Source organism: Staurois parvus, unplaced genomic scaffold (genome assembly GCF_062004578.1).
Source record: "Staurois parvus isolate SC_StPar_1 unplaced genomic scaffold, SC_StPar_1.0 ptg000814l, whole genome shotgun sequence".
Classification (NCBI taxonomy): Eukaryota; Metazoa; Chordata; class Amphibia; order Anura; family Ranidae; genus Staurois; species Staurois parvus.
Window position 1 is genome coordinate 2,001,872 of NW_028318610.1, and position 22,689 is coordinate 2,024,560.

The 22,689-nt window shown below is 39.9% G+C and overlaps 1 protein-coding gene across 1 annotated transcript in view; it reads right to left on the reverse strand.

Moving 5' to 3' along the window:
* The window catches only part of COBL (cordon-bleu WH2 repeat protein), a 570,333-nt gene that overhangs the window by 218,199 nt on the left and 329,445 nt on the right, over positions 1 to 22,689 (reverse strand). Inside the window, 1 exon segment of the mRNA XM_089654939.1 lies at positions 16,264 to 16,458. Coding sequence (XP_089511065.1) covers positions 16,264 to 16,458 — 195 coding nt within the window.

Sequence of the window (22,689 nt, forward strand, 5' to 3'; positions counted from 1 at the left end):
GTTATTTTCACCAAAGACATGTAGCAGAATACATCTCGGCCTAAATTTATGAAGAACAATTATTTAGTTGCAAACTTTTATAACAGAAACAAAGAAAAACGTGTTTTTTTTCAAAATTTTCGGTCTTTTTTTGTTAATTTAGCAAAAAATAAAAACCCCAGCGGTGATTAAATACCACCAAAAGAAATCTCTAGTTGTGTGAAGAAAATGATAACATTTTAGTTTGGGTACAATGTTGTATGACCGCGCAATTGTCATTCAAAGTATGAGAGCGCTGAAACCTGAAAACTGGCCTGGGCAGGAAGGGGTAAAATTGCACGGTATTGAATTGGTTAAGAACTAAAAATTATAAGCACTTCTGTATTGCAAAAAATACAGTTTAGCTAATCGATTCACTGAATCTCAAGTGAACTGGATTCAGACCTAAATGCAGGTACTCTAAAGGCCAATAAAGATGCAAGCACATTAAACTGTGGGATTGCGAGTGGCATGCCATATCTCCGAGTAGGAGCAAGGTCAAGGACGGCCCCGGTTCTAAGGTTTATTAGGCACACGGACAACAATTTGATCAATGTGCTCCATGTGCTGCCTAGTGTTAGGGAATGCTGTTTTGGTAGGGTATTTGATGTTTCCGGTCTGCTTTAACAGATTGATGGCAATAAAACATCATTTTTAACAGATATTTTAGGCAAAGAAACCAAAGCTTAAACTACTTGAAGGAAGAATTTGGTGCACAAAATATTTGTGTAGAAAAGAAATGTTGACAACTCACTCATCTGTTAAAGATAAAATGTTGGTGTGGTTGTGGAAAAGTAAAATCCATAGCTCATAGCTCCCTACTCCTGATAAGTGCAAAATGCAAAGGGCATTACACTCTATGCACTGAAGCAGAAGTCTGTCAAGCTGGAAAAAGGAAGAAATGCTGTTTTCATTTTGTAATTAAACCACTAGGTGCTACTTTACGGAATAATAAATGTGCTCCTCTGATTTGTTTTAGTTAAAATCTTCCTTGCAGATCCTGGGAAGTTTAGCTTCACCAGGGGCGGACTGACCATTTGGGAACTTGGGCACTGCCCAAGGGCCCGGGGTCAGTAGGGGGCCCCCTGAGATGCCCCTGGTACCTTTTTCATAGGCTTTTTTTAGTTTGGGCAAGGACACAGGGGCCCCATGATCCCCTATTGCCCGGGGGCCCCATGATTTCTCAGTCCGCCCCTGAGCTTCACTATTGTTAAACAACATAAAAAATGATGTCCTTTAACAGCCTGCGAACAGTGTATAATAAAGCTTAACAAACAGAAATAGATACTCCTCTTTCCTACCAATTTTCATCTTTCCACCTACATCATTTTTCATCATTATGCCTATGATTTTTGCGTATTCTTGCTGCCCTGATGAAGGGGGAGTTGTGTTGCCCCCAAAGCATGTTGGCTCTTTTTATATGGCTTTTTTATCAACAATTAGATCTTTTATCCAGTTTTGGTCTTGCTCTCCTTTCCGTATATATCAATGGTTTTCCTACTATTTTGTCTCCCTTTCCCCTTCTGTTTCACTTTCTGCATTATGTCCTTTACCTGCCCCATACTCTGCCCACTAGCTTTTATGTAATTGTGTCCTATTTTACGGACAGCCAATCACAATCCTGAACAATTCAAGCTGCACCTCAGATTTAAAAAAGGACAAGCAAAGGTTACTTTCTGTGAAAAACCACATATAAAGTCCATACGTAGATGCAGAAATACTGGCAACTGAAAGCTCATATGCTTGCCCACCCAGCACTGCCACTAATCTCACCCCCCCTCTAAGAACAAGTCAGTGAGCGGTAATAATGTACAATATCTTCTAGTAACCAATTAGTGAGCAGTAATTATGTGCAGTAACCTCTAGCAACCAATTAGTGAGCAGTAATTATGTGCAGTAACCTCTAGCAACCAATTAGTGAGCAGTAATTATGTGCAGTAACCTCTCCAAAAAAACAAAATGGAGGAGCAGAAAAAATCAGGGAGAGATATAAAGAGTCTTTGGAATGTGATGCTCAGAAATGTGCTAAAATTTCAGATATGTTCAGTCCTCATGCACAGAGTTCCAGTGATTCCATGGCAGGGCCTGGTAGAGAGGCAACAAACATAGAACAATTAACAATAGAAGATGACCTTGGCTTTTATACCTTTCACCTTCTAAGCCTCTCTGTTGGTCCTTTCATAATAAGAATGGCCTTAATGACCAATAATATGGTTTGGCATGGGTCACGATCATCATTTATAGGGAAAGTCAAGGTTGCATATATTTTTATCTGCCCATATCTCTTGATCTCCTTACTCTTTTTACACATGTTTTCATTGAATTGCTCTGATTTGTGAAAGGTTTACTTTGAAAATCATTCAAAGTACTACGTCTGGAGGAAAAGAAATTTAATCTCCAAACACGGAAAGGTTTCTTCACAGTGAGAGCTGTGAAAATGTGGAATAGACTCCCTCAAGAGTTGGTTCTGGTCAGCTCAGTGGATTGCTTCATAAAAGGCCTGGATTATTTCTTATATACACAGAATATAACTGGATACTAACGTTTATAGGTCAAGTTGATCCAGGGAATATCCGACTGCCTCTCGGGGGATCAGAAAGGAATTTGTTTCCCTTGCAGGAGCAAATTGGATCATGCTTTGCTAGTTTTTTTTTGCCTTCCTCTGGATCAACTGTGGGTATAGGATTATAACTTTTTTTTTTTATTGTTGTTGAACTGGATGGACTTTTGTCTTTTTTCAACCAAACTATGTAATGTGAAAATCAAATTTTTTGCTTTTGCCTATCATTATGTTTATTCATCAACATGAGTTACCTTTTTTCACTCTCCTTGCTTTAAGCTCAAGGTCATTCCAAATATCTTGAACTTTCAAGACTACAAATGTGAATTCATTAAGCAAAAGCTCCATTTGTCCATTCCAAGTGTATTTTACATACCTTTTCAGGTAGGATGAAAAGGTGTTCCAATGCAGTAAAGAGCTCTTGACATTAAACCTGATGTAAGGAACAAGTGAGCTGACATGAGAGTGGCAAAAAAGTAGGAGCAGCAATGAGTTCTTCTTGGGCTTTGTCAAACTTTATTATGAAACCATTCTTAGATAAGTGCAGCAGAAATGGCTCACCTGTTTATGCTTTTTAAAAAGATATACATTATTTACTTCAGAACTAATAATTTGTGGGGAAATTTTAGCTTAAGACACTAGAACCAGAGAACATACCAAGAGAGTGGTAAATAATGTTTTCACCCATCCAGCAAGATATATCCAAACTCAAAGCCATATCTAGACAAGTGTTGTATATACAGTTGTGTTCAAAATAATAGCAGTCAGACATCACTAACCGGATCAATCACTGTTTTTGGTAGAAATTATATTTCTACATGGGAAATAATTTCCTAGCAGGTGTAGTAGAGTAATAGAAATCCAACAGACCCAACAGTCATGACATGCATGCTGCTGATTCTGTGTAATTGAATCACTAATTTAAAGGGGCGTGTTCAAAATAATAGCAGTGTGGAGTTCTATTAGTGAGGTCATTCATTCTTTGAAAAACAGGTGGCAATTATTGCCCTTATTTAAGGAAGGAAGGCAGCAAATGTTGTACATGCTGGTTACAGTGCATTTCTCTCTGAAATTCTGAGGAAAATGGGTCGTTCCAGACATTGTTCAGAAGAACAGCGTACCTTGATTAAAAAGTTGATTGGAGAGGGGAAAACATATAAAGAAGTGAAGAAAATGATCGGCTGCTCAGCTAAAATGATCGCAAATGCTTTAAAATGGCAACCAAAACCTGAAAGACCTGGAAGAAAGTGAAAAACTACCATTCGAATGGATAGAAGAATAGCCAAAATGGCGCGGACTCAGCCAACAATCCGCTCCAGGAAGATGAAAGAAGGTGTAAAGTTCCCTGTGAGGACTGTTACAATTAGAAGACGCCTATATGAAGCCAAGCTATCTGCAAGAAGTCCCCGCAAAGTCCCACTGTTGGAAAAAAGACATGTGCTGAAGAGGTTACAATTTGGCAAAGAGCACATTGACTGGCCTAAAGAGAAATGGCGCAACATTTTGTGGACTGATGAAAGTAAGATTGTTCTTTTTGGGTCTAGTGGGCAGAGACAGTTTGTCAGACGACCCCCCAAACACTGAATTCAAGCCACAGTACACTGTGAAGACAGTGAAGCATGGTGGTGCAAGCATCATGATATGGGGATGTTTCTCATACTACGGTGTTGGGCCTATTTATCGCATACCAGGGATCATGGATCAGTTTGAATACATCAGAATACTTGAAGAGGTCATGCTGCCTTATGCTGAAGAGGAAATGCCCTTGAAATGGGTGTTCCAACAAGACAACGACACCAAACACACCAGTAAACGTGCGACATCTTGGTTCCAGACCAACAAGATTGGACGTTATGGAGTGGCCAGCCCAATCCCCAGATCCTAATCCAATAGAAAACTTGTGGGGTGACATCAAAAATGCCGTTTCTGAGGCAAAACCAAGAAATAGAGAAGAACTGTGGAATGTGGTCCAATCATCCTGGGCTGGAATACCTGATCACAGGGGCCAGAAGTTGGGTGACTCCATGAAACACAGATGTACAGCAGTTCTCAGAAACAGTGTGACTACAACCAAATATTCATGAAGTCATTCAAAGGAAAGCAAAATCTTCAAACATTTCTCAGTTTATATAGTGAATGTTGGAGTTTGTAAAGAAGAATACAAACACTGCGATTTTTTTTGAACCATCTAATATTCACTTTTCTTCAATTATTTTAGAGGAACAACACAAATTTGATCTATTTTTCTTCATGTTGTGATTTGGAATAGAATGTGTCGTGTTCCCAATGCATTTGTGTGGATGGAAATAAAAGCTATTAAAAGGATTTTCAGCTTTATTCACTTTTTTCAACACACTGCTATTATTTTGAACATAACTTTACATACAATGACCTATTGGATCATCTCAATTATTTCCAATGGAACATATCAGAAATATAATTCATAATTGAATGTCCAAATGATGCATGAGTGGAAGAACACTAATCAAAAAGCTACTGATTTTTAAAAAAGTGAATCAAATATTCTTGCTGCAAATGGAGCTCTAATTGAATTTCATTGAATATATACAGTATGTTTCAGATTGTTTCAAAGTGTTCTCTTTTAATCTAAGGTCTAAGTAAAATTAATTTATAATGATTACAATCTGTAATTATTAGATCTTGCAATTTTCATATCTGCCAGTACAGATAATGGAGTGAACAGCAAATGAAAGACCAGCAAATAGAGAATAAGTAGGAGAGAATTTGTTTCTCAGGTTGCAAACTCTCACTGGTCTACCATCTAGATTTGTACACCAAAGTACAACCTCTTCTGTATGTAACCTTTAACTTGGGATCAACCCTGACATCACTGCCCTGCCTTTCCCCCTCATCCAATCAGAGATTATAAAATCTATAATTGATTTCCAGCTTCTAGGGACATCAGCCAGGTATGGTATATGCGTAGTTACATTGCCCCAAGCTAGAAGAATGTAACTATGCATACAATACTCATACCTGGAATTCCTCTTAAAGGAAGTTTTGAAGATTTGAGTTATGCTTAACCATTAGCCGCCCGGGCAATGGCCGTTTGGCGGCTTCAAATGTGCTGCTGTATTCCGGGTGCGATGACAGATCTGAGTACCGGCCCCCGTTGCAGGTACCATGTGACCTGCTGTGACCAATCACAGCAGGTCACATTACAGTTGTATACAATGGATGGCTTCATTCCTGCCATCCATTGTATACTAGTGCCTAGCTGTGAATGGTCACAGCTAATCACATGCACATGTCATGTGATTAGCTGTGACCAAATCACAGCTAAGCACAAACTAAAAAAAAAAAAAATAAATGCTGAATGAATCGATGTCATTCAGGTAAATGCTTGCTTATAGCAAAGTAATTCTTTGCTATAAGCAAATTGTGTAAAAAAAAAAAAGAAATACTGATCACTTCCCCAAAGTAGTACAATGTTACTATGGTAACATTGTACTACTTTGGTCATAGTAAAATCTTAAAAAGAAATCTTAAAAAAAAATTAAAAAAATGTAATAAAAAATTAAAAATAATAATAAAAAAAATATATATTTTTTTTTTTCATACTGTCACCAGTCAGTGTCCCTGTTCACAACCATGCCAGTTATATGATGACGCTGTACTGCACTGGTGACAGCATGTAAAAAAAAAATAGTGAAAATAGATTTTTTAATTTTTTTCATTTTCCGAAAAATTATGACAAAAAAAATACAACTTCAAAAAACTCGCCATGCCTCTTATGAAGTACGTCGGACTGTCTACTCTGCAAAAAGGGGTCATTTGGGGGATATCTGTACTGTCCTGACATTTGGGGGATATCTGTACTATTCTGACATTCTTGGACCTCAAGAAATTAGATTGGCCGTCAGTACTTCAGGATTGATCAATATTCAGATCTATACCATAGTTTGTGAACTCTATAACTTTCCTACAAACTAAATAATACATCCTAATTTGGGTTATTTTCACCAAAGACATGTAGCAGAATACATCTCGGCCTAAATTTATGAAGAACAATTATTTACTTGTAAACTTTTATAACAGAAACAAAGAAAAATGTGTTTTTTTTTCAAAATTTTTGGTCTTTTTTTGTTAATTTAGCAAAAAACAAAAACCCCAGCGGTGATTAAATACCACCAAAAGAAAGCTCTAGTTGTGTGAAGAAAATGATAAAATTTTAGTTTGGGTACAATGTTGTATGACCGCGCAATTGTCATTCAAAGTGTGAGAGCGCTGAAACGTGAAAAATGGCCTGGGCAGGAAGGGGGTAACATTGCCCGGTATTGAAATGGTTAAAGCTTACCATCAAAAAAATTGCTGGCAGAATAAACGCACCAAAATATTGACAAAAAACCCTTTGCTAACAATGCCTACAGAAAAAGTAAACAATCTGAAACTAATTTGCGTTGTTCTAAAATGATCAGCGTTTACGAATGGAAAACAATACTAACTACTACTTCAAGGTTATGGATAGTTCATTAATAAAGGTGTATTTTGTTACTTTATTCTAGCACTTACTATGTGTTATAATAATGTAAATGCGTGTATAAAACATATTTTAATCAGATGAAATTTCAGTCACTTAAATAAAAATATGAATACATTTAAAAAAAGAAAAATAAACCAGCTTAACTATTTATGCAAACGTTTACATTCCTCAGTTCTCTGAGGAACAAAATGTTATTCAACCTGGAAGTTCTGGAATTCAAAGTATGGCTTTGTCTGCTAAAATGTGTTACTTTGTGTTTCCTAAACTGTGAGACAATAACACTTTGCTATATACTAATGCAGCAGTGGAACTTTACCCATGAAGCACATGCTCCATTTGTGGATTATACATGTTTTTATTTTTAGAAAAATATTGGTTTTATATTCATGGTCAGATTAACATTGTTACACTAGAATTAATGGATGTCATTTTATGATGAGATAAGAAAAGAAAAATGGTGCTCCCTTCCAGACATGAAGTTTTAATAGGCATTTAAAGAGGTATGAAATGCAAAACCAAAAATGTAATATACATTTGCAAGAAAAAGTATGTGAACCCCTTTTTCTTGCAACTGTATTGCAGCTTACCAATCATTAGATGTAGTGGCTGCATCAGTTTTCTCTACCCCCCCCCCCCCCCTCTATTTTCACCTTGTGGTCTGGCCAGTAACACACCTCCATAGGACAGAGGTCACAGCTGACAGCAGCATTGTTAGTCTGGGGGGAAGGTAGTGTTAAATATACCAGATTTAAAAAATTTAAGCCAAACCCCGGTTAATACTTTATAGGCAGTTACAGCAAACAGTGTTTTTCCTTTTGGGAGAAAAGTTTTACATAAATAAATAAAAGCCAATGACTATAAGCACCCCTGTCAGTGGTAAAAAGTTTATCCCATCCCTGTAACTGATACAACTGCGCAACAGCTTGTTCTTTTTAAAAGTAACAGACATACTGACCAGATCACCAGGTGAAAATAAAAGAGAGCCTAAAAAAAAAAAAACTAATGCAGCCATTACATCTATAAATAGATAAGCTGCAATATAATAAAGGTTTGCTTTTTAGTTTAATATTGCTTTAGGGCATACCGTGTACATTATTATTATTATACAGTATTTATAAAGCGCCAATAGTTCGCTCAGCGCTGTACATTACAATGGGGGACAGAACAACAACAATACAATACAATACAATACAATGCAAAACATGAGGGGATCGAGGGCCCTGCTCTTTCGAGCTTACAATCTAGGAGGGAGGGGATGGTGGCACAGGAGGAGATAGCTGTGGGGGATGGAGTGGTAGGAAGAGTGGAGGAGGTCGGCAAGTTAGCAGGGGGGTGGGGTAGGCTTCAGAGGTGGGTTTTCAGGGTGCGCCTAAAGGAGAGGAGAGTAGGTGATAATCTGATGGGTTGGGGCAGGGAGTTCCAGAGGATGGGTGACACCCTGGAGAAGTCCTGGAGGGGGGCATGGGAGGAGGAGACCAGGGAACTAGAGAGAAGGAGGTCTTGTGAGGAGCGGAGTGTGTGTGTTGGGTGGTACTTGGATATTAGGTCAGTGATGTAGTTCGGGGCAGTATGGTGGACGACTTTGTATGTCAGTGTTAGGATTTTGAATTTGATCCGTTGCGCAATCGGAAGCCAGTGAAGGGATTGGCAGAGGGGGGTGGTGTAAACTGAGCGGTACATGTTAGAACATCAATGTAGAAAGTGTCTTTTCAGCATCACTCTTTAAATTAAGACCAAACTGATGTCAACTGAGTTTATATCCTTTTTGTTATTATCATTTTCAGGCCACTTAGTTATGTAGTGGTGTGGTAGAAGCCAGATGAATTGTCCAAAACTTAGCTAGGAAGGCTATGGACTACAGCTCTTGCTGCTGAAATGCAGTGGAGATATAATTCTGACAGTCTGTTCTCAGTCTATACTGGGGCAGTCTTCCAGCTAGACATACCAAGAGAATCTCCCTTGGACATCAATATAAGATATCTAAACTGTCTCTACTTGTAAATCATTAAAAGAAGCAGAGGCTCTTCTCCAATACACTGCTGAACAGTCTCACTACATCCCCTATCACAAGAGCATCAATCCTGTGGATTAACCACTTCGCCTCTCACACCTGTTCACCACCTATGGACCAGACAATTTTTATATTTCTGATATGTACCTGTTTATTCGGTGATAAGTTTGTCATTGCTTAAGATAACAAGGTAAAACATATATATATATATATATATATATATATATATATATATATATATATGTGTGTGTGTATATGTGTATATATATATATATATATATTTTAAGTACAAATGAGGCTTTTTAACCACATGCCGCCCAGCCACTGTATAAATACGGCGGCAGGGCGGCATGGCTGGGCAAATGCACGTTTTAAAACGTGCGTTTTGTAAACAGGTAGGGGGCGAGGTGCGCCGCAGCCCTACCTGTCCCGCCGATCACAGCCGCGGCTGTCAGTCGTTACCGGCTAGGTCCCAGCAATCGGCGGCAATCGCTGACAGAGAGCACAGCTGCAGTAGCTGTGCTTTCTGTCAGTTCCCTGACAGCTCCAGGATACGCTGATCGGGATAGAAGAGTTTCTCTCTCCCGATCAGCGGTGTTCCCTGCAGTACACACCCCCGCCTCCTAGAAAAAAACACTCCCCTCACACAGTTAACCTTTTCCCTGAAAAATAAACTGAACCCCTTCCTCCCAAGTGCCATAAGTACAGTGTCAGTGTTTTTTTTTTTGCACTGATCACTGTATTGGTGTCACTGGGGATGTCAGTGACCCCAAGTCAGTACCCCCCAATATCAAAATGTCCGCCGCAGTCCCCCATAAGTCACTGATCGCCGCCATAAGTCGCTGATCGCCGCCATTATTAGTATAAAAAAGTAAAAATCCCAGTATCTTTCCCGCCATTTGTAAACGCTATAACTTTCACGTAAACCAATTAATTTACACGTATTGGGGTTTTTTTTTTGGCAAAGACATGTTGCAGAATGCATTTTGGTAGAAATTTATGACTAAATTCGATTTTTAAATTTTTTTTTACTGGACATGTTTATAGCAAAAAGTCCAAAATATTGTTTTTTTTCCTCAAAATTGTCAGCCTTTTTTTTTATAGCGCAAAAAATAAAAACCGCACAGGTGATCAAATACCACCAAAAGAAAGCTCAATTTGTGGGAAAACAAAGGATGTAAATTTCATTTATGTACCATATTGCATGACTGCGCAATTGTCCGTTAAACTACCGCAGTGCTGTATAGCAAAAAAATGGCGTAAATTGCAGTATCTATACCATAGTTTGTAGACGCTATAACTTCCACACAAAGCAATCAATATACACTTATTGGGATTTTTTTTTACCAAAAACATGGAGCAGAATACATTTTGGTCTAAATTTATAACCAACTTTGAGTTTACTATACATTTTTTAGAGCTGAAAGTAAAAAATATTGTTTTTCTTCAAAATTTTTGGCCATTTTTTGTTTATAGCATGAAAAATAAAAAGCGCACAGGTGATCAAATACCACCGAAAGAAAGCTCTATTTGTGTGAAAAAAAGACGTAAATTTCGTTTGGATGCAGCATTGCATGACCGCGCAATTATCAGTTGAATTAGTGCAGCGCCGAGTAGCAAAAAGAGGCGTGGTCATTAAGGGGGGTAAATCCTCTGGAGGTCAAGTGGAATATTGTTTTGCTAAAATATTTTTTTTTTCAATCCTTATACAATTAAATGTAGCAAAGCTAAACAAAATGCACCTTTTCTTATATAAATATATATATAAGTAGTGTTTACTGCATATAAAAAGTGTGCATTTTATTCTGTAATTTGTCCTTTTAAAAAGACACTAAAATTATGATTCGAATATAAAGCATTGCAAAGTTTCTTTTTTCAATTTTGTGCTTTTTTCCAATACGTGTAAATATATGGAGTAAAAATATTAAAACAAAAAAAAAAACAAAACAAGAAAAATGTAAATATTATTAATAAAATAGAAACAAAAATAAAGTAGGAAAATTATAACTGGAGAAGGAGAATAAGGAGGTAATTAAGGCTCCAAAGACATGCTGGTAGGCTTATTGGCTCCTGTCTAAAAAATTGTCTCCAGTATGTGTATGTATGAATGTGAGTTAGGGACCTTAGATTGTACGCCCCTTGAGGGTTAGGGACTGATGTGAATGTACAATATATATGTAAAGCACTGCGCAAATTGACGGCGCTATATAAGTACCTGAAATAAATAAATAAATAAATAAAGGCAGATTAGAGTAAACTAAAGGTTAATAAGGGGTTAAACAGAGGAGCATTTAATAAAAAAAAAACAAAAACTTTTTTTTACTTGTCAGGTTGCTTCAGCTGACTTCATCTTCAGAACAAATTTGATCCCTTTGATTTGTAGATAAATAAACAGAAAGATACAAAATGTAATAATGTTTCCTCGTATGTTTCTGTATTGGTGGCTGGGAAATGTTGTTAAGAAACATTCTCAGACTGCTTTTTTATACAGCTCCAGTTACCTGGACCTTCTCTAAGTACTCAGCAATGCAGCTGTGATTAATCAGAGCTGAATTGGTGTACTGGGACAGGGGGGGTCCTGGCAGCAGGGCAGAAGGACTGGACATTCTACACATGCCCTGTGTGCAATGATGACACTTTTTGGGGTGTGTGTGGAACACCCAAAGTCTGCCACTGGTTAACATAACATCAGCTGCTTTTACATAGAAACCTTGTTATTATGTTCATTACATCATAAGATGGTTTAGGGATAAACTGAAAGACGGATCACCCTCCCACAGACCTGTAGAGCAGCCAATTAATTTATCAATCTCAAAATCCCTCCTTTCTTCCTGTGTGAATAGGACCCAACATGTCTAAACTACTTTACAGAAGAAGCAATATCTCCACATGAAAATGGAGGGAGTGATTTATATCTTTCTTCTAAGTTGTAAACGTAAAGTTAGGGCAATTAGATATAATGTCCTATGGGAGGTAGGTATGATTGGGATGCTTCCAGATGGAGCAGGCCTGGACTGTGGACAGTCTTGGGAAAATACTTAATATTGTCCTATCAAAAGTCTACCTGAGATTTCATAGGACCGAACATAATTTCATCTTTATGTTTTCTCCTGTCAGATTACATCTAGTACATTGATAGCAACTAAAAATATGCACAATTTATATGGAGGACTTGAAAAAGCATGAATGCACGAAACGCATTATCGTGGCAACAACAGCCTGTTTGTGTTCCAAGCCTCCTTGCTTTCCCAACCAGTGGCTCACTTCCTAATGTCTATCAGTGGCCTTGTGAGTGACTTCTGGTGTGTTACTTGCATGTGGCTCCAGCCCTGAGACTGCTTATGTAGCAAACCTGCTCATCAGAGTCGGAGCGGAGTTCTCCTTCAACCTTTTTTTTCTTGTTCCGTTCTGTTATTTGAGGTTATTTGAGGTATTCCTCGCTCACTCCTCACATCCCCCCTTTCCAGTCCTGTGAGGCAAATGTTATCTCCTGACAGATGGTGTGGGTCAACCAGGTTAAGACATCTTGAGTTGGCACCAGCAGTCTGGGGGAACTGTCACCTTTCTCACCTATGTCTGATAAGGCAGCATTTCTCAGAGGGCTGGGAAGCATTGACCCAAAACTGCATAAGCCCACACATTATCAAACTGACCAGAGTAATTGCACATTCCTCAGGTCAACTGTATGTTTCATGTCATGTATTATGAAGCTATAGTTAACTCAGAGTTTCCCACTGACCACTCCCAAAACGTGTAGTCAGAGCCCCCCCCTTTTGAGAGGGACTTTTAAGACAGACAAGTGAGTTAGAGCACACACACACAGAGATCTCCCAGCAACATCGTAACAAAAGGAGATCAAGAACTCACCCTGCTCTATAACTTGGATCTGTAAACCCAGGCATATGGGCAAGTAACTTAACCCTGTAATCTTCTTCCTAATTATCTCTTTGCTGTGTCTATATATACATATATATATATTTTTGTGACATCTCTTTGTAAATATTGTCTTGCACCTGTTTTGACCCCTTTTAGTAATCTTTCTTTCTGAAGGTGTTAAACTGTTTCTAAGCGCTTACTTGCAATTCACAAATTCCTGCCTTTGAAGAGATGCTACTGTTTGTTATATCTCTGTATAACAGGTCCGCGGGCCGTGCTATATAGATCAATATTTCAATCATTATAGTGTATATTTGATAACGGGAGTTTCCCAGTCTCCGACAAAAGTGGTGGTGGCAGTAGAGGGTTAGTTGCGTAATTAACCCGACCCAGTAACAAGCGCATTTAGGCTGCAGGCACCGATCGTAGTCCATTAGCTGGGCAATCGCTGTGCTGGGTGCAGCTGAATGTGGCCCTGTTACGCGCGTCACACCGCGGTTTTAGATCGGCCGGTCCTTCGGTCACGAGTTTGGAGAGAAGGTCTGGGGTCTGACGCTGTGGGCGTGACGTATTACTGTTAGTCGCGGTCGTGCGATTGTCGCCTGTTGGTGGCGGCGACCGTGGATCCGTGACAGCTTACACCACCACCCCTGAGGGAGGATATTATCTGTCTGTACACAGCACCATCTGGCATGCTGCATTTACTTACAATCACAAGCATGGACCCCTAAATTGTAAGGAACAAAACTTGGTTTGCATATATGTGCTATTCCTGAATACCCTTCCTATCAAGGAATCGTCTTCATCTGTGTGGCAGTATAAGAATTGGCTGATGCTACTATGAACTACTATGGAGCGGGTGTTTATATTGGCTGTTATTGGCACAAACGTTTGCACTATCGTTCGTTGGATGGTTCTTGGGTGAGTTTTGAGCATCTTTGGAATAAGTGTATTGGACTATGCCTAAACATGTTACCACGCATCAAGCAACTATTTGTTCTTAGCTGATGCAGAAGGGTTGGGGACTGTATTACAGACAGATAATTTAGAAAACCAGTTTATCAGTGGAAAACCATTAGCAATTGGGGAAGGTTTCCTAACCCGTGTGATTGTTATTCCCCCAATTAGCCTCAGACGGCAGTGTCTGTGGAAACATGATGGGCATTAGATTATCATTTGAAAAGGAAGTGTATATGAACACAAAGCTGTTCAGACCAAAGCTGGCAATGTGTTTGAGGGCAGCTTTAGACAGTATTAGATGTTATGGGAAGGAAGCAAATGGACTGGTTCAAAAATTTTGTTTTCTATTGTTTCCCTCGTGATGGAGAGCACCTCCTCCTTACTATTAGTCTCAACATGCATATTCCTGTTGATAGCTGAATTGAACCAAGATATTCCGGGGAATTTAACCAGGGAATTATAATGGTGAAGGAAACTGTTGGGAGTGGTGTCTGCCACAATGACTAAGCAGAGAGACCTGTTTCAGAAATAAATCAGGTGGAAAAAATAGTGTAACACCACTAGTTTAAGTTATTCCTAATTATTTTGCAATGTGTAAAAAGTGAGAAGCAAGACATTAACCTTCTTAATTTGCACAACTTTAAAATATTCTGCAGTTCAATCAGATACTGTCAGGAATGGACTCACCAACGGTGGTGGGACTCACCTGCCTTGTGGGCTGCAGTACCAACCTGCCTTGTGGGCTGCAGTACCAAGGCTGGCCAGCGGGTGCTCTCAGCAGCCAGAATCTCACTCCTGCAATCAGGCCATCACCTGAGGCTGATTGCAGGAGGTGTATTTAAGCAGGACCAGGCCTGTGATCAGTGCCTTGGTGTTGTTTCCCATGAGCCCCTGTACCTTGTATCCTGTGTTCCTGTTCCTCTGCCTATCCGATTTGTTGCCGACCCTGCCTGATCCTGACTTCTGCTGACTCCTCCTGTTGCTGTACCTTGGCTTGTGACCTGTTTACTCTTTGCCTGCTGCTTTGTACTGATCTGCCTCCACCATTACCGACCCCGCTTGTCTGACAACGCTACACTCCATACTGTCATCCATCCATCCCGCACGGATCCAGTCACTACTGTCCGAACCTGCCAGCCCCTTCACATCAGGTTTTCCCCCGGTACATACCCTCAGTGGACCCCTCTACCACAGTTGGGTGCACTCAGGGGCCGCGACCTGGTCTCAGTCCTGCGCCAAGTCCATCCCCACCATCAGGGGCTCTGGTGAAAAGGCAGACTGGGGCATAGACTCCATGCCCTGGGGAATCCTGTTCTGTGGGTCACTAGAGATCCCGCCGGGCGGTGCCTGACAGTACCTTACGGCCTGCCTGACCATTCCACCTTTCCAGCCTGACTACGCCTGTGTTCCAGAAGCTTGCTGTTTCCCTGTGTCAGTTCACACATCTCTGGTCATACCCGGATCCCTGACAGATACACTTTTTTCAGATTAATTTGCCTTGTCTCATAGGAGACAGCATTTTAATTTGTACAATATACAAATAAATAATAGCACACAAAGAATATAGAACAGGTTTAGTTAGGAGCCAATAAACTCTATCAGTCTCAGATGAACCCGTAGGGCTTAAGAGTAAGTTACGTGAACATGGAAAAACACACATTAAAAATTCCAGGCAGAGCTAAGTGCATTTGGCAGAATAATAAATCAGCAACTTGACCCAGGCTCTGATAATTACAAATGCAATGAGCAACAGAAAATGAAAAGAATGTTTTTTAAGGGCAATAATCAGACCAATACACCATTGTTGCAGTATAGATACTGGCAACCCTAGTTTTACCCTACAAAAATGCTTGTGGCTAAATGGCTCGTTGCCACAAAATTACATTGGAAAATGTGATTCAATATAATTACTATTTTGTATGGAAATGTATTTAAAGCAATTCTAAAGGTTATTTTTATTTATTTTTTTTTAAATAACAAACATGCTATACTTACCTGCTGTGTGCAGTGGTTTTGCACAGAGCAGCCCAGATCCTCCTCTTCTCGGGTCCCCCACAGGCTCTACTGCCCCCTCCCTCCTGTCGGGTGCCCCCACAGCAAACAGCTTGCTATGGGGGCACTCGCTGCTCCGTTTGTCCATTCACACACATAGCCAAGGCTGTTGTTCACATCGCTGGATCGCGATGAGGCTCGGGTAAGTAATGAGGGGGCTGGGGGCACTGCTGTAAACAGAAGATGTTTACCTTTATGCATAGAATGCATGAAGGTAAAAAACCTTGAGCCTTCACAACCACTTTAAAATAAATACAACATACATTTTAAGTAATAGCTTACCGGATCTGTTATCTTGTCTTCTGGAGTTTTTACAGCAGCATTAATTTGAGGTGCTGGCTTTGGAGGTGGAGGTGCTCTACGTTTCTTCACCTCTGCTCTAGTACCAATGCCAGAAATATTGCTAAGTGACAATGATGCCCCCAGAGCAAGAGAACGTGAATTTACAGACGGTGAACTTGGTGCAGTTGAAAAGCCCTGAAAAATATATAAAGGACAACATGATCAGTGTGTTACCTATAGAAGCTGCCGTCAAAAAATCAAATCTGTATATTAACCGATGTCAAGCATAGTAAAATATTTGATGCCATTGACTTGGATTCTAAACTTAGGCCAACTTCAATGAACTTTTTTTAAAGTAAATATGCCAAATAAATAATCAAATAAATCATCAATCAGTCATAAATATACAATCCCCCTACCCAAAATCACAAATATAATAAATTCAAACAATTGTTTGTGATTTAGTGTAGGGGGATTGTATATTTATTATTGATTGATGATTTATTTGATTATTTATTTGGCATATTTACTTTAATATTGTTTGCATCTCCAAGGGTGGAGGTGGAGATTATGCTTTAAGGGGATTGAGTATTGAATATTTAGGTATTGGTAGTGATTTATTTATTTCAACTTCAATGAACTGCTGTGCTTCCCCAACAAAAATGAAACAAATGGCATAGCTAATTATTGTACCTACATCAATATTTTTCATCTGTCAGTTTTACTGGTCAAGTTCTGTTCTTAGTGTGTTTACTGAAAGTGGTAGTAAAGTCCGCTTTGTGATTTTTACCTATAGGTAAGTTTATAATAAAGGTTACCTGTAGACAAAATTATTATCTCCTAAATGTGCACTGTTTAGGAGATATTTGCTCTTTCAGCAGCTGGTTACATCCCCGGTGCATGGGCTGTGAAGGAACGGCATAGCCATGTAGTTTCCACATGAAGTGCTGTGCCATGGCCTGGCCTGTGACTCCTGCGTACATGGGCACAGGACTGATGTCACTGCGGCTCATCCATTCAACCCAGAAGGAAGACTGGGTGAAGATAGAAGCCCTGCCAGCAGGGACAACTCACCGCTGGAGGGCTTCATTCTAAGGTATTTCATTATATGCTAGTATGCGGTGCATACTAGCACATTATGCTGTTGCCTTGCAAGGGATTTTTTTTTTTAATTCCGAAGTTTACTACCACTTTAACCTCCCTGGCGGTCTTATTATGTCCATATTTCTGTGCTCAAAGCGGTACATTTTTTTGCATGGAAATATGTATTTTGTTTATTGTAGGGCTGTAATTTTTAGGAATAACTCACTGAAATCTGTCCGAACAAGAGTCTAGTAAACATCCCGGGTAGGATAAAATTTGAAACACGAAATCATTAATTAGAATTTAATAAATAATCATAAAAATTAACAATATAATAATAATAAATTTAATTCAATAATCTAATCAAACCAAAAACACTGAAATGTGAAATACAGAGGCAAATTCGCACATCACTGAGCAAAGTCGCAAAATCGTTTTCAGTGTCTGATGATGAATTTCCCCCACGAATCATTATCACTCAATTCTGCAAGTGGTTCTGATTTACTATCGCTGTTCTCTAGCCGGTCTAAAACCGCTTTTGACCTAAAGGGACACTTTTTGGACGCCATGGACTTTTCTAAGTTTCCAGGCAGAAAGAACAGTAAAAATGCAGGCAGGGCGCCGGACAAAGCACTCGGGACAAAATGTATGTGAAATGGGTTGATACAGGAATGTAATACTATGTGATTTTAGTGTATTTAGTGAATGTCACTTTTTGTCATTTTCAAATTTCCCGCCATTCCGTCCCCCGTACGTCCCGACGTCGCAGGGGACGGAACCCAGATGACAGATGCCGGCATCCGCCGGATTACATTGCCGGGGACACTGCAGGAGGGACATCGCAGGAGCGAAGGACAAGGTAAGTGAACAGATGCCGGAGCAGCGCCGCATGGTAATCCCGAGTGTAGCTCGGGGGGGGGGGGGGGGTTACTGCTTTTGGTACTGAAACTTTACTATGCCGCTGTGCATAGTAACCAATCAACTTCTAACTCAGCTTGTTCAATTAAGCTTGGAAGCTGAATGGTTTCTATGCAGAGTTGCATCAGATTTTGCGCACTCCAGTATAAGTAAATAATTCCCAGAGTGTCCACAGCCAAAAGCAGCAGCCAAGGCCACAGGAGGATCTGTGGTCAGTGTGAGAGACTAGCTGGGCAATCTGCGACATCAGTGTGCTCCAAGCACTTAAGCACAACAGATTGGTTTCATTTGCTGCTTCTCCACCTCCTAGTTTGAGCTCGGCTGTACACGGACTACAAGACACTGATACCAGGTCAGATTCAAGTACTCATACTGCTTGTGTTAAAAAATTAAGGCTGTATTCATGAATACAGAGCTGCATTAATCTGTGTAATTTATAGCTTCCTGAAGAATATATGAAACAAGCGGCTAAAATAATATGAATGTTAGAAAAAGCTGTAAGCCTCAGGTATACCAAATCAGCCTTGCCTGCAATCATAATCAGATCTCCCTGCACCAAAAGTTTTATCTCTGTAGATCGATAAAATTATTATATACAGTGAGGAACAGAAGTATTTGAACACCCTGCGATTTTGCAAGTTCTCCCACTTAGAAATCATGGAGGGGTCTGAAATTCACATTGTAGGTGCATTCCCACTCTGAGAGACAGAATTAAAGAAAAAATTCAGGAAATCACATTGTATGATTTTTAAAGAATTTATTTGTCTTGCACTGCTGAACAGAAGTATTTGAACACCTAAGAAACAGCAAGAATTCTGGCTCTCAAAGACCTGTTACTGTGCCTTTAAAAAGTCCACCTCTACTCCACTCATTAATCTAACTTAGTAGCACCTGTCTGAGCTCTTTAAAGACACCTGTCCACCCCACAGTCGGTCAGATGCCAACTACTACCATGGGCAAGACTAAAAAGCTGTCAAAAGACACCAGAGACAAAATTGTGGACCTCCACAAGGCTGGAAAGGGCTACGGGGCGATTGCCAAGCAGCTTGGTGAAAATAGGTCAACTGTTGGAGCAATTGTTAGAAAATGGAAGAGGCTAAAGATGACTGTCAGTCTCCCTTGGACTGGGGCTCCATGCAAGATCTCACCTCATGGGGTATCACTGATGATAAGAAAGGTGAGGAATCAGCCCAGAACTACAAGGGAAGAGCTTGTCAAGGACATGAAGAGAGCTGGGACCACCGTTTCAAAGGTCACTGTCGGTAGAACACTACGCCGTCATGGTCTCAAATCCTACATTGCACGGAAGGTTCCCCTGCTCAAGTCATCACATGTCCAGGCCCGTCTGAAGTTTGCAAATGACCATCTGGATGATCCAGAGGAGGCATGGGAGAAAGTCATGTGGTCAGATGAGACCAAAGTAGAACTTTTTGGTCTAAACTTCACTCGTCGTGTTTGGAGGAAAAAGGATGAGTTGCATCCCAAGAACACCATCCCTACTGTGAAGCATGGGGGTGGTAACATCATGCTTTGGGGGTGCTTTTCTGCAAAGGGGACAGGACGACTGCACTGTATTAAGGAGAGGATGAATGGGGCCATTTATTGTGAGATTTTGAACAACAACCTCCTTCCCTGAGTCAGAGCATTGAAGATGGGTCGTGGCTGGGTCTTGCAACATGACAACGACCCGAAGCACACAGCCAGGATAACCAAGGAGTGGCTCCGTAAGAAGCATATCAAGGTTCTGGAGTGGCCTAGCCAGTCTCCAGACCTAAATCCAATAGAACATCTTTGGAGGGAGCTGAAACTCTGTGTTGCTCAGCGACAGCCCCGGTCTGAAAATGGTCTGAAAAAGAGAATATATCCAGTGAGTGGCAATTGTGTGGAGGAAAATGCCTTGTTGATGTCAGAGGAGAATGGGCAGGTTTGAGATGATAGAAAGCAACAGTAACTCAAATAACCACTCATTGCAACCAAGGTATGCAGAATACCATCTCTGAACGCACAACACTTCAAACCGTGAAGCAAATGGGCTACAGCAGCAGAAGACCACACAAGCAAGGTGTACCTAATAAAGTGGCCGGTGAGTGTTTATCTCCCTGCAATTTCCCTACACTGCTTTGTCAGCATTATCTACATGGTTCCAACTGAAATGGCTTCTGGGAGCCCACCCTTTTATAGTGAAGGGGCTGTGCTTTCTATTCCTTGAGAAAATTGACTGTTTGAAACTCATCTGTCCAAGGGCAAAGGCTATGCAGTGCATTATGATTTGGGTGCAAATTCTCATCCATAAATTCAAAACTTCGCTGAGCTGCCAAACCAGATGGCTCGCCTTGAACTCAAGGTGGCTTCAAGTTGGATCATGCCTAATTTATATGTGTCCTAGATATTCCAAGGACAAAAGAAGAAATAATTTTGTGTGTGTTCCAGGTCATTTTGTTGCATGCCTTGTATATAAAATGAATCAAAAATTCAACAGGGAGTGCAGTAAGCTCCCATATTCTCCACAATGGGTGTGCAGACTCAGCAGGTATGCAGATGCAAATGTGTCACCAAGAGAAAAATACAAATGGATGACTGGTTGAACATCTACTAGAAAGTGAAACTTTTGGATGGACTGAACCTTTAACAATTATGTACACATTTTAATTACATCCAGTTAGGTTACAACTGCACAAACCTAATCTACTTGTTGTGATTAGTGATTTTAAATGATGATGTTAAAATGGTGTGCATGCTGATGATGTTGTTTAACCTCCCTGGCGGTCTGATTATTTCAGATTTTTGGTGCTGAAAGTGGTACCATTATTCTGCATGGAAATATGTAGTTTTTTTTATTGTAGGCTGTAATATTTAGGAATAACTCACTGAAATCTGTCCGAACAAGAGTCTATTAAACATCCCGGGTAGGATAAAATTTGAAACACAAAATCATAAATTATAATTTAATAAATAATCATAAAAAATAATAATATAATAATAATAATACATTTAATTCAATAATATAATCAAACCAAAAACACTGAAATTTGAAATACAGCGCCAAGTTCACACATCGCTGAGCAAAGTCGCAAAATCGTTTTCAGTGTCTGATGACGAATTTCCCCCACAAATCATTATCACTCAATTCTGCAAGTGGTTCTGATTTACTATCGCTGTTCTCTAGCCGGTCTAAACCCGCTTTTGACCTAAAGGGACACTTTTTGGACGCCATTGACTTTTCTAAGTTTCCAGGCAGAAAGAACAGTCAAAATGCAGACAGGGGACAGGACAAAGCACTCGGGACAAAATGTATGTGAAATGGTTTGAAACAGCAATGTTTTACTATGTAAAATCGTTTTGAAAAAAAATGACATTTTTTTTACATTTTCAAATTTCCCGCTGCCGCCGGCGCCCGTACGTCCCGACGTCACAGGGACCGGAACACAGGAGCCGGATGCCGGCATCTGCCGGAGGAGATGGCCGGGGACGCTGCAGGGGACACATCGCGGGAGCGAAGGACAAGGTAAGTGCTGCAGGGACTCCCTATTCAGCGCTGCATGGTAAGCCCGAGTGTAGCTCGGGGTTACCGCTTTTGGTACTGACATTTTACCCCGAGCTACACTCGGGAATACCGCTAGGGAGGTTAATGTTATGCAAGTGGATGACTTTCTATTGCTTGATGCTATGGTTAAATAAAAAAAAAAAGGATTTTTAAGGACACAGTGCTGCAGGAATATGTTAATATCAGCAGGCAGTATCTTCTTTTTGCAGTTACCTGCAACTGAGTTAGTATGTTTTCTTTAGATGATTCTCACATGAATGAAAGTAGCAGTTACTTTACTCCATGGTAGGACAAGAAATGAGAATCTGTAGCCGTACGTTTCAACTTTTAAGTAGCGATTGCACTTAATGGTATAAAAGGTCCACCATAAAATGTGTTCTACCACCCCACGGTACTGCAGGCAGTATTAACATTTAAATGCAGAAAAGTAAACCTAATAGTTAAATATGATTCTGAACTATTGTCAGACTGTCAAGTGAATCTTTTGAAAGGTTCTCTGCTCACTCCTTTGAATTGGTGGACATCTAAAAATTTAAGGACATAAATAAATAAAATGAGCATGCATTTTTTTTTTCTAAAAAAACTTCCATATAAACCAATCGTGTTTAATCAACCGTGGTGTCTACTTATGGTGTAATGTTCATATATTTGCAACACTGATTACTTTAGATACTCTAACTAGATTTAATAGAGAGCCCCAGAAACTGAAATCTTACATTAGTTTCACAGAACTAAGATATGAACTTTTGATTTACTTTTTACTTTTCAATGAGTCCTAAAACCCTTTATACTGCTTGTCAAAAAGCTGATATGTCAGGTATACCAGAAGGATTTATTCCCAAAACTTAGTAATACAATTCTTTGCACACAGTCAGACCATA